Source organism: Pelobates fuscus, chromosome 5 (assembly GCF_036172605.1).
Source record: "Pelobates fuscus isolate aPelFus1 chromosome 5, aPelFus1.pri, whole genome shotgun sequence".
NCBI lineage: Eukaryota > Metazoa > Chordata > Amphibia > Anura > Pelobatidae > Pelobates > Pelobates fuscus.
In genome coordinates this window covers 182601836-182617895 of record NC_086321.1, presented here as the reverse complement: position 1 = coordinate 182617895, position 16060 = coordinate 182601836, and the positions used below count along the sequence as shown (strand labels likewise).

Below are 16060 nucleotides of genomic sequence, written 5' to 3'. Positions count from 1 at the left end.
TATATAAATATGTTTGTGTGGCAATTTTGTTTTCTGTGATGGATATTACACTTAGAAGACAAACATATCAAATTCTAAAATCGCTCCAGATTGAAATGTTATTATACTTCCTGTACTTTGTGACCTGTAATTAACAAAAAGAAATAAAAATTCTAGATATATTATGTACTCTGTAAATCAGGACACAAACTCTACATTCACAACACACACAATGCATTCACTACACACATTCTCTGTATACACTATTCATACACACATTACATACACTACACAATCATACTATATGCATACACTAGAAAAATAGACATTGCATCCACTACACACACACTCTGCATCCACTTCACACAAACACTGCATCCACTACACACACTGCATCCACTATACCCACACACTTTACATCCACTACATACACACTACATCTGTCACGCCAAGGGTGCATAATTCATTGTTGTACAATAGAATATTGACATTTAATGTAATTTGTGTAGTGCATATATGAATTGACCACTTGGTAGAGATCAGATGACAGAAGGGGTAATGTAAATTGCATATGAATGTGAAAGGGGTCAGATTGTTTACTATATGGATCGATCCTGTGATTAATCAAAGGGTCTGCAAGGTGTGAGAAGTCACCCATAAGTGGCCTGGAAGTCTGGTTTAAATATAAACTAGCTGACTTCAGCCATATGACCTGTGCCTTTTAATTGATTAGTTGATTTCTTTGATATGTTAATGATCATTAGCTTTCAAGAAAAACAAAAACAAAAACAGTATCACATCCAAAATAAACATTAATATTTACCCACAGAATAATAATTAAGCCTCATTTTTGTTATATTTGGAATGTGACCAGCACAATCTTCCAATCAAGTCCAAACATGATTTGCGTAACTTAACCATAGGGGAAGAGATTGTGATGTCCGCTATATTGGGTCACAAGTAAGCTGTATGACATATCTATGGATTGGAAAAATGGTAACAAATTCATAGATGCAATTATTATTTATGTGGCAAGTACATAAGAGAGGATAGAACCAAATGTTTCCATTTGGATTGATGTTGGTCTGGAACACAAGAGGGTGATCACTTATAGTTACTATAGGTCAGGGGTGGATCCAGAACCAAATCTCGGGAGGGGCACTTAAGTGGGCTAGAGCGGGGTGAAAAGGGCTGCAGCGGAGGAATAGGGGACTCTTGTTTAGGGGATAGAGGCTGTACACATATGCAGCCACACACAGTGATATAGAAACACAATAACATACACTGGCACACCCACAGATACAAACCTATACCTCCACAGGCACACACACAGATACACATACACACACACTGGCACCCAAATACACACACATACCTGCACATAAACACACTGGCACATAGATACACACATACCTACACATGTACACTGGTGCATACGCACACACACACACACACATCCCTACACATACACAAAATGACACACATACCTTCACATACACACACACAGATACAAGGTAATAGAATATACAGGTAAAACTCCAGGTACTGAAGGTGTATTTATTGGAGGGTAGAAAAACTTAAAAGTGCAAACGTGCAACGTTTCGGCCCTTGGGGGCCTTAATCATGTTTAAGTCCCTCTAGGGCTGAAAAGTTGCACTTTTATGTGGTGTTCTACCCTCCAATAAATACACCTTCAGTACCTGGAGTGTTGACTGTATATTCTATTACCTTGTATTGTTGGACGGATTAGCAGTGTATATCTAATGCAGAGCAGCTCTGAGGCTGTGGGCCGATGTGAAAAGTGGAACCTGAGTGGACTACGTTGTGCAGTGGACATACGTACTCACAGATACACATTAACACACTGACACTCTGATACACACATACTCACAGATGCACACACAAACTCACACACACACATACTCACAGATGCATACACATGCTCACAAATTCACATTGAAACACACAGATGTACACATACCTAAACATACACACTGACACACACAGATGTACACATACCTAAACATACACACTGACACACACAGATGTACACATACCTAAACATACACACTGACACACACACAAATTGCTGCTTCCATAATGTTAAGCACCCATCCCCACCCCCTCTGCTTCCATACATTTTTATTTGCAGGGAGGTGATGGGAGTCTGAAGCTGCAGAGCTCTCTCTCCTCCCTCCTCCTTCTCTCCCAGCTGCATCCTGTGTGTTCTAAGCTCGCGCGGTTTGTATGCTGGGAGGAAGTAACAGTCACTTCCTCCCAGCACTCCCTGCAACTTTAAAGTGGCCGATCTGCCAAAGTGCTGCAGCACCCGACCGAGCCTCTAATGAGGTCCCTCAACTGATGGCAGCTGCACTATTTGCTTGGGGGCAGAATCAAATTCTGAGTGAGTCACAAACTTTCTTGCCAGATACCCCTCTGGGCAGAAGTTTTACTTATAAAACCTGAGCAAGTGAATAGGACTTCTGTTATTTTATCCCTTTTATTTTTTATCTGTTGTAACTAATTTGATTGTCATCTATATTTTTGTATGCACTGTGACTATTTTTTGCTCATAATAAATATTCCTTTATTAAGTTCTGCCTTTGTCTGGTAAAGAATCATGTTACCTGAAGAGACTAATCAGTGTTTTGCAATTGCTTAACCCCTTAAGGACCAAACTTCTGGAATAAAAGGGAATCATGACGTGTCAGACATGTCATGTGTCCTTAAGGGGTTAAATATTGTGCTAAGTTGTATTTGGTTGGTTTTTATTATTAAGTAGACATGTGCACCAGTGACATTTTTATTTTGTACGAATGAACGAAATTCGGTAAAAAAAATGTTTTTTTTCGTCCATTATGACGAAAATAGTACTGCACATGCGCCAAAAAAAAAAAAGCAAGGAGGGAGCCGGCAGCACTACCAGCTCCCTCCTTGTAATAAACCATTGCAACCCCCGTTGCATTGAAGCCTATAGGATCACTATGACCCCCATTTTAATAAAAGGGAGGTTAAATCCTACTGCATGCCTGTAATATCTGGCTGTGTGTTTATTTAGTTGAATAAGTCTTTATATATATATATATATATATAGAGAGAGAGAGAGAGAGAGAGAGATTTCTTTTCGGGTCAGGCTTGCCACATTAATATATGTCTATATTAATGAAAAGTACTAATACGCAATCTGACGTTCTTTATAAAAAATAGGCATTTATTCTACTTCAACAGCAAACAATAATATACTTAACAGATGGTATTTCTTAACGACGTTACAGAGAGTCGTCTTTGTATCAGCAACTCAGGACATCAGAGAGGAGAGCAAAATAGAAGGAAGAGAGCGGGGTCCTTTGTCCTCTGCCCTTTATAGCCCAAATTACATCATAACGTTTAGTTAGACTCTGGCCATATAAGGAAATTCCCCATATAGAGACCACCCCAAATCTCTCTTATACAGCAAATTCCAGATACCTCATGGTACTGAATAGCAAACGACATCTGTTCTGTTTAACCCATTAGACAGCCACACCTTAATATGTATTTGAATAGGAACATATAGAATATTCAATGTTCTACAATGCCCCTACTCGCAGCATGTCATGAGTAGGGGCAGTAGGGGCATGTCGCCTAAACAAATTTAAAACTACTAGTGACAAGGCAGCTACTGCCCCTACTCGTGACATGCTGCCTACTGCTGCCCAGTCACTAGTGCAATGAGGGGGAACCTGGCACAGGTTAAATCCTACCACATGCCCCTACCTTTGCCAGGTCCCCCCGTGTAGTAGGGGCATGTCGCTGTAATTTAAAACTTGATATAAAAATTAGTATCTTACACAGAAGTGATAAAGAGCTACGGTAAGAGTAAGGGTAACCAATATTTGTTGCAAAAACAATAACAATGTTGCAATATGAAAAAGTAGCTATTTAGATCAGTAACACAAAAAGGCTGTGCTACTGATCTAAATAGCTAATTTTTACATGTACTCTTACCGTACTCCTTTACACTTCTATACAAGATACATATATATATATATATATATATATATATATATATATATATATATATATATATATATATATATATACAGTTTTAAATGACAGCTAGAAACCAGTGACTGCTCGCTGTCATTTAAAACTACTAGTGACTGGGCAGCTTTTTTTTTTTTTGCGCTCAGGTTTTTTGTTTTATTTTAACAGTTGCGACGGGTATTATGGATTTTTATTTGGCCTTTTTGGGGGCTAAAGAAAGAAAAGAAGAAATAAGACATCTAATAGTAAGTAGGAAATTTTATTTTACAGGGTTAGTTTATTGGCCCCCCTCACTATTAGGGTGAGGGGGTAGGTGGGGTATTTTTATTGGGGGGTAGTGACTAGGGGTTTGGGGACCCCTAGTTACTTTATTATTGTGGTCCCCACCTGCTGGTCATGGGTGGGGACCAGGGGGGACATTAGGTCCCCCCCTTTAATTAATTAGGGTCCTCGCCTGCCGCTCATGGGTGGGGACATGGGGGGCACTATGTCCCCCCCATTTTAGTTATTTGGGTTCCCCACCATGGAGGATCGGGGGGACCTGTGCACTAGTGACTGGGCAGCAATAGAGTGACCCTCCTACTGGATTTATATCCAGTTTTAAATGACAGCGAGCAACCACTTGCTGCTCGCTGTTTAGGCGACATGCCCCTACTCGCTGCATGCCGCAAGTAGGGGCAAGCGGGAGGATTTAACCTCCCTTTTATTAACATGGGGTCATAGTGACCCCCATAGGTTTTAATGCTGTGGGGGGGTAGGAATTAATATTATTACAAGGAGGGAGCTGGTAGCGCTGCCGGCTCCCTCCTTTGTTTTGTTTTTTTGCGCATGCACAGTATTATTTCTCTGTGCTGTGGGGGTTAATTCCCCTGCAGCATGAGTCTATTAAACAAACAAAACAGTAATGTGGCATTTGCCCTTTCGTTATGTTTATAATTCGTACACAGGACTTTAGTTTACATTTTGGTAAACAAATACGAAAAAAACAGACGAAATACGAAATTTTCGGTCGAAATCGTATTCGTACGAAAACGAATGCACATGTCTATTATTAGACATGCAGCACTGACCCAGGAAGCACCTCTAAGGGCTGTCTGAGTGACTGCCACTATAGGTGTTCCTAGGCGGCAATGTAAAAACTGCCTTTTCTTTGAAAAGGCAGTGTTTACATTAAAAAGCTTGCAGGAACCAGCTGTAGACACCAGAACAACATTAAACTGCAGTAGTTTTGGTGACAATAGTGTCCCTTTAATGCATAACCAAGTAATATGTGCTCTAAATTCTGTCAGTCTTTTCACACATTTACTTTGTTAAATCCTTTCTTTGACTAATAGTTTGGAATATCACTCACATACTTGACATTCTTGCTCACTGTGATAAAGAGAGAGTGTTTGACATATTCATATGAGGCCTCATGTAGCATTTTCTTTCCGATTTTTATAATAAATTACTTTTTATTTACAATGTTCAGTATTTCGATTGTGTCTTATATCTTGTGAGAATTAATTGAATGCTGTCTCATGAGGCAGCAACTTTTAGCCAATAACTCAAATCCTGTTGGGATAAATTATTCTGTTACCTTTAGCAAGTGTGGATAAATAGTTCTCTGAAGGTAATGCAATATTAATTCCATGATGCAGAGACGTACATACTCAAAACTAAGCTATTCGTGGATTGAATGAGATACTGCGGACATTGTGAAAGGTAAATGTGCTCCTTTGATTTTCTTTAAGTGTATTAAGAAAGGCGATTGTGAATGATCCATTATACAAATAAGTGGTACATTGCAGGATAGCTCTCCTGGATTGCTCTACTTGGTTTTCATTATTTAGAATTTTTGGTTAAAACTTCACTATTTGGGTGTTGGGTAACCTACTCATTTTTAAATAAAATGGTTTCTTAAACCATTATTTCTGTAAATAGCTGCTAATTAAATTAAAACAAAAAACCCTTTCTCCAGACTGGATTGTGTGTGTCTGTGTGTATATGTGTATCTATGTGTATCACAAGATCCAGTGCACTCCCTTATCCATTAAAGAGCAACTTTAAAGCTCACAGATTTTATTAGTTAAAAAAAACAACAACAAAAAAAACCTAATCTAGGCAAACATAATGGGGGTTAAGTTACAGTATATAATCATACATTGCATAAGTCTGCCACAATGTCAATGTTCCCCATATTTGGCAGGTCCTATTCTAACAACCAATTTCTGCTCTTATGATATTAACCTATTCCAGAGCTCTATTTAATCTTGTACTACATAGAGCCCCAAATGGATTTTCCCCCCTAAGTAGGTAGGTTCATATCATAAGAGCAGACATTAGGTTGTTAGAGTAGGACCTGCCAAGATCGGGTACATTGACGTTGTGGCAGGCTTTTGCAATGTATGATCATTTACTATAACTAAACCCCAATTATTTTTGCCTAGATAAAGTGTTTAAAATGTTGTGTGTTGTACGAATTGGCCCCAGCAGCACCGCATTTATGCATGTTGATGTGATAAATATTCAAACAACGCCTAATTAATATAATCATTCTTGAGACTTTTTTTATTTAATGATTTCATTTTATTTATCATATAATACATATATAACACATATAAATATTTGCATTGTGATCGAAGTATTGTCAGTTATTATATTAAATAAATTAACATTTTGTCTAATAGTTTACAAATATGTGTAGACATAAACACACACATTCACATATCTAACAAGATGAATATCATTTTGAATAGCAATAACATGATAATAAAATAAACAACAGAATCGCAGTTACATTGGTAACAATCGCATTTTCCCAAGAAGAGTGCAGCAGGGAAAAGGTTGGATATAGAAATCTTATAATATATTAACAAATATGTTTGTTTTTGACAGAGTAATTTGCATAGAAATACACATGCCTATCTGCCATGTTAATTGATTTAAACAAATAAAAGGTGCATTTAAATCATTCTGTTTTGTTACTAAAAAGATTACGTAAAATTTAAAAACATATATGAAAAACACTGCATCTGGAATCCAAGAAAAATAGGAAGACAACATTTGAAAAGTTCTCCGAAATATGCAAAAATTGGAGCAAACAGAACATAACACATCAGTAACATGATAAATATTGAAGTCATCATATATTTTAATTGACCACAGCAAGACCTCTGGAACAATGGATGAGAGAGGAAATACAACATTTGGTATCAATACATTTTATCTTTTAGGATTCCCGACATCTCAACCAATTCAAATCGTTCTCTTCTTTATCTTTTTATTTGCTTATATTCTGACAGTAACGGAAAATATATTGGTCATTATCATCATATGGACAAGTGCCAACCTACACAAGCCAATGTATTTTTTCTTGGGGAACTTGTCCTTCCTGGAGATGTGGTATGTTACTGTCACCATACCAAAACTGCTTGCCATATTTGTGACAGAAAGTAGACAAATTTCAGTAACGGCTTGTATGTCACAGCTTTACTTTTTCATTTCATTGGTCTGCACTGAATGCATGTTGCTTGCTGTAATGGCATTTGACCGCTATGTAGCTATATGCACTCCCCTGCATTATGTCACCATCATGGACTGGAATATTTGCCTTGTTCTAGCATTATGCTCATGGTTTACTGGGCTCCTAATATCTTTCATTAAGGTTTACTATATCTCTCGTCTGACTTTTTGTAATTCTGGTCTGATAAACCATTTTTACTGTGACATCTCTCCTATACTTAATCTTGCCTGTACAGACATGAGGGTGGCTGAGCTTGTTGACTTTGTCCTTGCCCTGTTCATTCTTCTGGTTCCACTAATGCTTACATTCATTTCCTACTGCTGTATTTTGACCACTGTTTTCGGGATCCCAACATCCAGCGGGCGTCAAAAAGCGTTTTCAACCTGTACTTCTCATCTAGCTGTGGTTATTATTTTCTATTTTGCTACACTATTCATGTACGCCAGGCTCAGCAAGGCACAGTCTTTCAATTACAATAAACTGATATCTGTTGTCTATACAGTAATTACTCCTCTGCTGAATCCAGTCATTTACTGCTTGAGAAATAAGGATGTAAAGGAAGTAATATGGAAACTGATTTTAAAACCTAATCCAACCCTTCCTTTGAGGGTATCTATGGCATGATTTAACGTTCAAACTTTGTGTTCTGTTTATGAACAGAAAAAATATACACTTTTTTTATATTCTAAGGATTCAACAAATCACAAACAAACAAACAAACCTAGTTATTACATATAGTACAATTAACTTTCACTGACTGTTTAACCCTTTAATGATGGAGGCTCTAAAGTTCTGACTAAAACAAAACCTAAAATGTGAGCAATATTTTTGTTCAACTGTAATATACCTGTTTTATATTAAGTGCACCCACACTTACTAAATATAGTTTGTTCAGGAGACATAGGGTTTTATTTTAATATTAAATATTTATATATGGAACACAATTTAATAAAGTGTGAGTAATTAACAAATTTTATTTTCCATCTCTTGCATGGCATTTTATCTGTGACAGACATAATACTGTTAGCGTTTATTTCAATAAAAAACACATATTTGTATGCTGTGAAGTCCCACAAGTACAACAATGGCCCCCATGTACAGGTTTCATGGGGTTTTATAAAGTTAGAGGGTCAAACAAAGAGCTTTCCCATTTCAGTTTTTACACATTGAAATTTCCTAGATAGGATTGCTGGGCCTATGCTGCATTTGAAACCCTATAGCAGTCCAGGAATGTAAATTAACCCAATCATGGCAGACCATTTGCAAAAGTAGACAACCCAGGTTATTCAAAATGGATTGTATCCAGTTTTTTTAGTAGCCACTTAGTCACAAACCCTGGCCAAAGTTAGTGTTAATATATATTTTTTCCCATTGTTCTTTACACAACTGCTCTTTGACCAATGGTATCATAGCTTTACTGCTCTAAAACACTAATTTGTCTGTTCAGTGATGTATCTCAAGTACAACAGTACTCCCCCCACATGTACATGTTGTATGGGATTTGCCCATTTCAGTTTTAACACATTGAAATTTGCCATTTTGGTTATGCTGCCTTGGAGACCTTATGGCAGCCCAGGAATAAAAATTACCCTCATTATGGCATACCATTTCATGTGGAAATAATAAAATGAAAAAAAAAAAAACTACTTCTCCAGGGACTAAAGTGTTTGCCCAATCTACATGTCCGCCATAACAACCTACTTGTCCTGATACAAAATATAATTTTAATCAAAACCGTATTTAAATAAGGTCTTTATTGATAGTAACTTAGGAGACATATCTAACAGTACTTACATGCAATCAACAAATGCAAGGTAGTGGTAATGAACTTAAACAGACTAATTTCTACCCATTTACATGCTTGGTTATAGAATAGGCAGTGCTTACACAGCTGAGCCTACAGTGTCAATCTCTTTGCTCCAGAACCACTACATTACACTGTAGTGGCTCTGCTGCCTTGTGCGCCCATTTAAAAACTGGTCTTTGGGAACATAGTGTGGGATGGGATATGGATGTGGTATGGGTAGGGCACATAGCGTGGGGTGGGATTGGTATGTAGTGTGTGTAGGGCACACAGTGTGTGGTGGGATAGGGATGTAGTATGGGTAGGGCACATAGTGTGGGGTGGGATAGGGATGGCAGAGTGAGGGCTGAGTGAGTGGTGACAGGGAGGGGTTGACAGGTGGTAGAGCGAGGGAATGACAGGTGGCAAAGTGAGGGAGAGAGTGACAGGTGACAGAGTGAGGGAGGGGTAACAGGTGGCATAGTGACGGAGGGAGGGGCTGATTGGTGACAGAATGAGGACGTGACAGAGAGAAGGAGGTGGTAACGCAGTGAGGGAGGGGCTGACAGAATGAGGGAGGGTGGGGTGACTGGTGGCAGAGTGAGAGGGTGACACAGTGAGGGAGGGAGGGGTGACTTGTGGCAAAGGGAGGGGATGATACAGTGAGGGAGGGGGTGACAGAGTAAAAGAGGTAGGGAGTGACTGGTGACACTCCCTAGGTATTGGGTGACTGGTGACAGAGGGAGGGAGGAGTGACTGGTGACAGAGTGAGGGACGGGTGGCTGGTGACAGAGTGAGGGATGGGGAGACAGAGTGAGGGAGGTAGGGATGACTGGTGACAGAGTAAGGAAGGTAGGGGTGACTGGTAACAGAGTGAGGGAGGGAGGGGGTGTAACGGACCGTTTCACTTACAAGAGGATAAAACCCAGTTTAGGCGATAATCCCCTTTCCAGATGCACAGGCAGCTACTGCAAACACCATTCTCCCGACTGGAACCATACGAACACTGGAACAGCTGAACAAGAAAAGCAGACATCGGCTTACACTCTTGGCAGTCAGCATACAATCCCATTCCCCCAAAGACCGAGACGACACATCGCTTTGAGGGTTAAGCAAGAACTGTGGACTGGGACACCCAGTCTGGCTTTTATTACAAACAAGTACATACAGGACACTCCCAGGGGGAGGATGAAATTAACCAATCACATACATGGTTCAGCCCACACATCCCCTCCCCTCAGATAACATTAAACTCAATTATCCGGTACACTTTTTCAGCCAAGTTCTGGATGTACCCCAAAACCCGGGGGTACACCTTTAAATCCAGCATCGCTGGATAGCCCTTAATCAGGGGGACAACATATCCAAAATTCAAGTAATTCGGATGAATGGTTCGTGAGATATGGGGTTCCAAAGATTTGACCGACCGCATGGGTAAAGTATCCGAAAACAGTTCCATGCATTTTGGCCCTGCGGTCGGTCACAAACAAGGGAATGAAAACAGGCGAATTGCCTGTGTTATAGAGCCTGGAGAGGGTTTGAATGAATTCCCTTGTTTATGGGGTTCTTTCTACCGAACGGCGGGTCATTCGGTAGTTTCCATACGAATTTCTGGAAGTATGGAGGTCTCAGCGGTGTTTGCCTAGTCAAGTGTCCGATTTTAGTTCCAGACACTCGACGGCAAAACACCGCTGTTCGGTAGTTTAAGATGGCCGCCGCCACGTGTTTGTTTCCCGAATGGCGGCCACCCAGAGGACAAAGAATACATTACATGGATTGCCAATTACCCGTTTGCAACATTGTTGCAAACGGTAATTGGGGCCACACTTAGTCCTGGGTGGTCTGGTTGTTCGGTAGTTTCCTCAATATAATGAATGGAGTGATTCTACCGAACAATCAGATGAATGCTGTACATATATATAACCCAGGTAACTGCATACAACAATACATACATGACATTAAAGTATTAAAGGCAGGATTACTGTACTACGCTCCACAGTCTTAAAGGTACAGTAGTCCCAAAAGTTCCAATATGTCCATCGCTGCTTTTAAAGGGCCAGCAGCAGCAATACAAATTATTACCTGCCCAAATATAGTTTCTAAAGTGCGACACGTCCAGGGGCCATAGTCAGCGGGCAGGAGGCCAGCAGCCAGGCCTCTCCAGTTCACAGTGGCGAAGCTGGTTTCGCCACATTTCTCCCCTTTGCCAATTAGACTAACAGGGTACCTGACTTTCTGCCGGTCAGTGCCCTGGTTAGTCCAGCAACCCACCCACAAAACAGAAATAACAGAGCAGCCCACCCACACTAACCGGTTACTACATCTGGGTGAGGAAGGATTTTGTCCAAGTTCTGGTGTTTCACCACTGCTGGGTGGGAGACGGGTAGGCTGCCTTGGTGGGTTGCTGAGGGGGCAGAGACCAGCGGTACTCTGTCCTGTTGCCAGCACTACCACGGGAGTAGTCTGGTGGGCGTCTGGTTGCTGGATACTGGCTGTCTCCCCTTTAGGTGCACAGCTCGACTGCTGGAGGGGGAGACCGACTGTCTCCCCTTTGGATCCATCACACTGAGGCTGGGGAACAGGACCGACCGTCCCTATCCCTTGTGCTGTAAGTGCAGAGACTACGGTCCCATCTGCACAGTTGTGGGGCTTAACATCTCCCCTTGGTGGGTTAGGTTGCCGTGGGAGAGAGGGTGTAACAAGTTCCTCTCTCTGGATGGCAAACTGCCGCTGGGGAGAAAGGATGGCACCTTCTGCTCCCTGGGGTACACACTGCCGCTGGGGAGGAAGGACGACACCATCAGCTCCCTGGGGTACACACTGCCGCTGGGGAGGAAGGATTGCACCTTCTGCTCCCTGAGACACACCCTGCCGCTGGGGAGGGAGGACACGGCTCTCCTCTCCCTTTACTTCACACTGCCTTCCTGGCACATCACTTTGCTGCTGGGGGGCAGGAACAACAACCTCTGCCCCCTGTAACTCAGCCTGCCGCTGGGGAGGAAGGACGACACCTTCATCTCCCTGGGGTGTATGCTGCCACTGGGGAGGAAGGACGACACCTTCATCTCCCTGGGGTACACACTGCCGCTGGGGAGGGAGGACGCTGCTCTCCTCTCCCTTCACTTCACACTGCCCTCCCGGCACATCACTTTGCTGCTGGGGGGCAGGAACAACAACCTCTGCCCCCTGTAACTCAGCCTGCCGCTGGGGAGGAAGGACGACACCTTCATCTCCCTGGGGTTGCTCACAGGACCAGTCTAGGAACTCTGCTACCTCGGGTACTGCTGGTTGCTGTTGGGCGGGAGGACCGGTTGTCTCTTCCCAGGCCTCATTGATGAGTCGCAGGTAATCCCCCTCCAGGTTCCATTCCTTGATGACCAAATATCGTAGGTCTGCCTCGAGGTCCACAGCGCCAAAGAGACCCAGCATGTTCTCTCGGATGCCGTACAGGTCCCAAAAACGATAGTCGGCATCTTCCCCAAAGTCCTCGTCACCACTATTATCCCAAAATAGACCGGGGCCAGTGTATTCTCCGCCTTCTGGGAACTCATACTCTGCCATCCTGGGGACACACTGAGCCGCGTACCACTGTAGCGCCTGGTACGCGTTGTCGAGCGTCAGTTCTGCGTATACTAGAATCTCGAGTCTAGTCACCCACTTTTCTGTGGTCTGTTTTCTCAGGAGGGGCATCCGCTCTGCCATTCTAGCCAGAATTCGCTGCCTTCTGCTGCGGCGCCGATCCCCTCGTGAATACTGTACTTCTTCTAGGGCTTCGTCCCACAATCTGGCTCTGGCCATATCTCTGTACCTCATCATGTCCTCCTCTGGGACTACTCCACCCCACAGGCCTACGTAACTGGACATTACATCCCGAAGCCTCCTCTCCATTTTCTGAGTTCCTTTGTAGATAGGGTCGCTGTACGGATACTAGCGTTGCCCTCAATTTGTAATCCAGAAATGGTATTGTCTGTAGCTGTCCCTCTGTTTGTAGGAACGATCCCGCCGCTTGCCACCAATTGTAACGGACCGTTTCACTTACAAGAGGATAAAACCCAGTTTAGGCGATAATCCCCTTTCCAGATGCACAGGCAGCTACTGCAAACACCATTCTCCCGACTGGAACCATACGAACACTGGAACAGCTGAACAAGAAAAGCAGACATCGGCTTACACTCTTGGCAGTCAGCATACAATCCCATTCCCCCAAAGACCGAGACGACACATCGCTTTGAGGGTTAAGCAAGAACTGTGGACTGGGACACCCAGTCTGGCTTTTATTACAAACAAGTACATACAGGACACTCCCAGGGGGAGGATGAAATTAACCAATCACATACATGGTTCAGCCCACACATCCCCTCCCCTCAGATAACATTAAACTCAATTATCCGGTACACTTTTTCAGCCAAGTTCTGGATGTACCCCAAAACCCGGGGGTACACCTTTAAATCCAGCATCGCTGGATAGCCCTTAATCAGGGGGACAACATATCCAAAATTCAAGTAATTCGGATGAATGGTTCGTGAGATATGGGGTTCCAAAGATTTGACCGACCGCATGGGTAAAGTATCCGAAAACAGTTCCATGCATTTTGGCCCTGCGGTCGGTCACAAACAAGGGAATGAAAACAGGCGAATTGCCTGTGTTATAGAGCCTGGAGAGGGTTTGAATGAATTCCCTTGTTTATGGGGTTCTTTCTACCGAACGGCGGGTCATTCGGTAGTTTCCATACGAATTTCTGGAAGTATGGAGGTCTCAGCGGTGTTTGCCTAGTCAAGTGTCCGATTTTAGTTCCAGACACTCGACGGCAAAACACCGCTGTTCGGTAGTTTAAGATGGCCGCCGCCACGTGTTTGTTTCCCGAATGGCGGCCACCCAGAGGACAAAGAATACATTACATGGATTGCCAATTACCCGTTTGCAACATTGTTGCAAACGGTAATTGGGGCCACACTTAGTCCTGGGTGGTCTGGTTGTTCGGTAGTTTCCTCAATATAATGAATGGAGTGATTCTACCGAACAATCAGATGAATGCTGTACATATATATAACCCAGGTAACTGCATACAACAATACATACATGACATTAAAGTATTAAAGGCAGGATTACTGTACTACGCTCCACAGTCTTAAAGGTACAGTAGTCCCAAAAGTTCCAATATGTCCATCGCTGCTTTTAAAGGGCCAGCAGCAGCAATACAAATTATTACCTGCCCAAATATAGTTTCTAAAGTGCGACACGTCCAGGGGCCATAGTCAGCGGGCAGGAGGCCAGCAGCCAGGCCTCTCCAGTTCACAGTGGCGAAGCTGGTTTCGCCACATTTCTCCCCTTTGCCAATTAGACTAACAGGGTACCTGACTTTCTGCCGGTCAGTGCCCTGGTTAGTCCAGCAACCCACCCACAAAACAGAAATAACAGAGCAGCCCACCCACACTAACCGGTTACTACATCTGGGTGAGGAAGGATTTTGTCCAAGTTCTGGTGTTTCACCACTGCTGGGTGGGAGACGGGTAGGCTGCCTTGGTGGGTTGCTGAGGGGGCAGAGACCAGCGGTACTCTGTCCTGTTGCCAGCACTACCACGGGAGTAGTCTGGTGGGCGTCTGGTTGCTGGATACTGGCTGTCTCCCCTTTAGGTGCACAGCTCGACTGCTGGAGGGGGAGACCGACTGTCTCCCCTTTGGATCCATCACACTGAGGCTGGGGAACAGGACCGACCGTCCCTATCCCTTGTGCTGTAAGTGCAGAGACTACGGTCCCATCTGCACAGTTGTGGGGCTTAACATCTCCCCTTGGTGGGTTAGGTTGCCGTGGGAGAGAGGGTGTAACAAGTTCCTCTCTCTGGATGGCAAACTGCCGCTGGGGAGAAAGGATGGCACCTTCTGCTCCCTGGGGTACACACTGCCGCTGGGGAGGAAGGACGACACCATCAGCTCCCTGGGGTACACACTGCCGCTGGGGAGGAAGGATTGCACCTTCTGCTCCCTGAGACACACCCTGCCGCTGGGGAGGGAGGACACGGCTCTCCTCTCCCTTTACTTCACACTGCCTTCCTGGCACATCACTTTGCTGCTGGGGGGCAGGAACAACAACCTCTGCCCCCTGTAACTCAGCCTGCCGCTGGGGAGGAAGGACGACACCTTCATCTCCCTGGGGTGTATGCTGCCACTGGGGAGGAAGGACGACACCTTCATCTCCCTGGGGTACACACTGCCGCTGGGGAGGGAGGACGCTGCTCTCCTCTCCCTTCACTTCACACTGCCCTCCCGGCACATCACTTTGCTGCTGGGGGGCAGGAACAACAACCTCTGCCCCCTGTAACTCAGCCTGCCGCTGGGGAGGAAGGACGACACCTTCATCTCCCTGGGGTTGCTCACAGGACCAGTCTAGGAACTCTGCTACCTCGGGTACTGCTGGTTGCTGTTGGGCGGGAGGACCGGTTGTCTCTTCCCAGGCCTCATTGATGAGTCGCAGGTAATCCCCCTCCAGGTTCCATTCCTTGATGACCAAATATCGTAGGTCTGCCTCGAGGTCCACAGCGCCAAAGAGACCCAGCATGTTCTCTCGGATGCCGTACAGGTCCCAAAAACGATAGTCGGCATCTTCCCCAAAGTCCTCGTCACCACTATTATCCCAAAATAGACCGGGGCCAGTGTATTCTCCGCCTTCTGGGAACTCATACTCTGCCATCCTGGGGACACACTGAGCCGCGTACCACTGTAGCGCCTGGTACGCGTTGTCGAGCGTCAGTTCTGCGTATACTAGAATC

General features: G+C 43.8%; 1 protein-coding gene across 1 annotated transcript; it reads left to right on the top strand.

Moving 5' to 3' along the window:
- The first annotated feature begins 7168 nt into the window (after window positions 1-7168).
- LOC134612108 (olfactory receptor 6B1-like) lies at window positions 7169-8134 on the top strand. The gene has a single exon (XM_063456485.1). It carries the CDS (start codon window positions 7169-7171, stop codon window positions 8132-8134), a length of 966 nt encoding a protein of 321 aa, XP_063312555.1.
- The last annotated feature ends 7926 nt before the right edge of the window (window positions 8135-16060 follow it).

Coding starts and splice junctions, on each gene's coding strand:
- LOC134612108 (XM_063456485.1), top strand. CDS start 7,169: ATGGATGAGAGAGGAAATACAACATTTGGTATCAATACATTTTATCTT.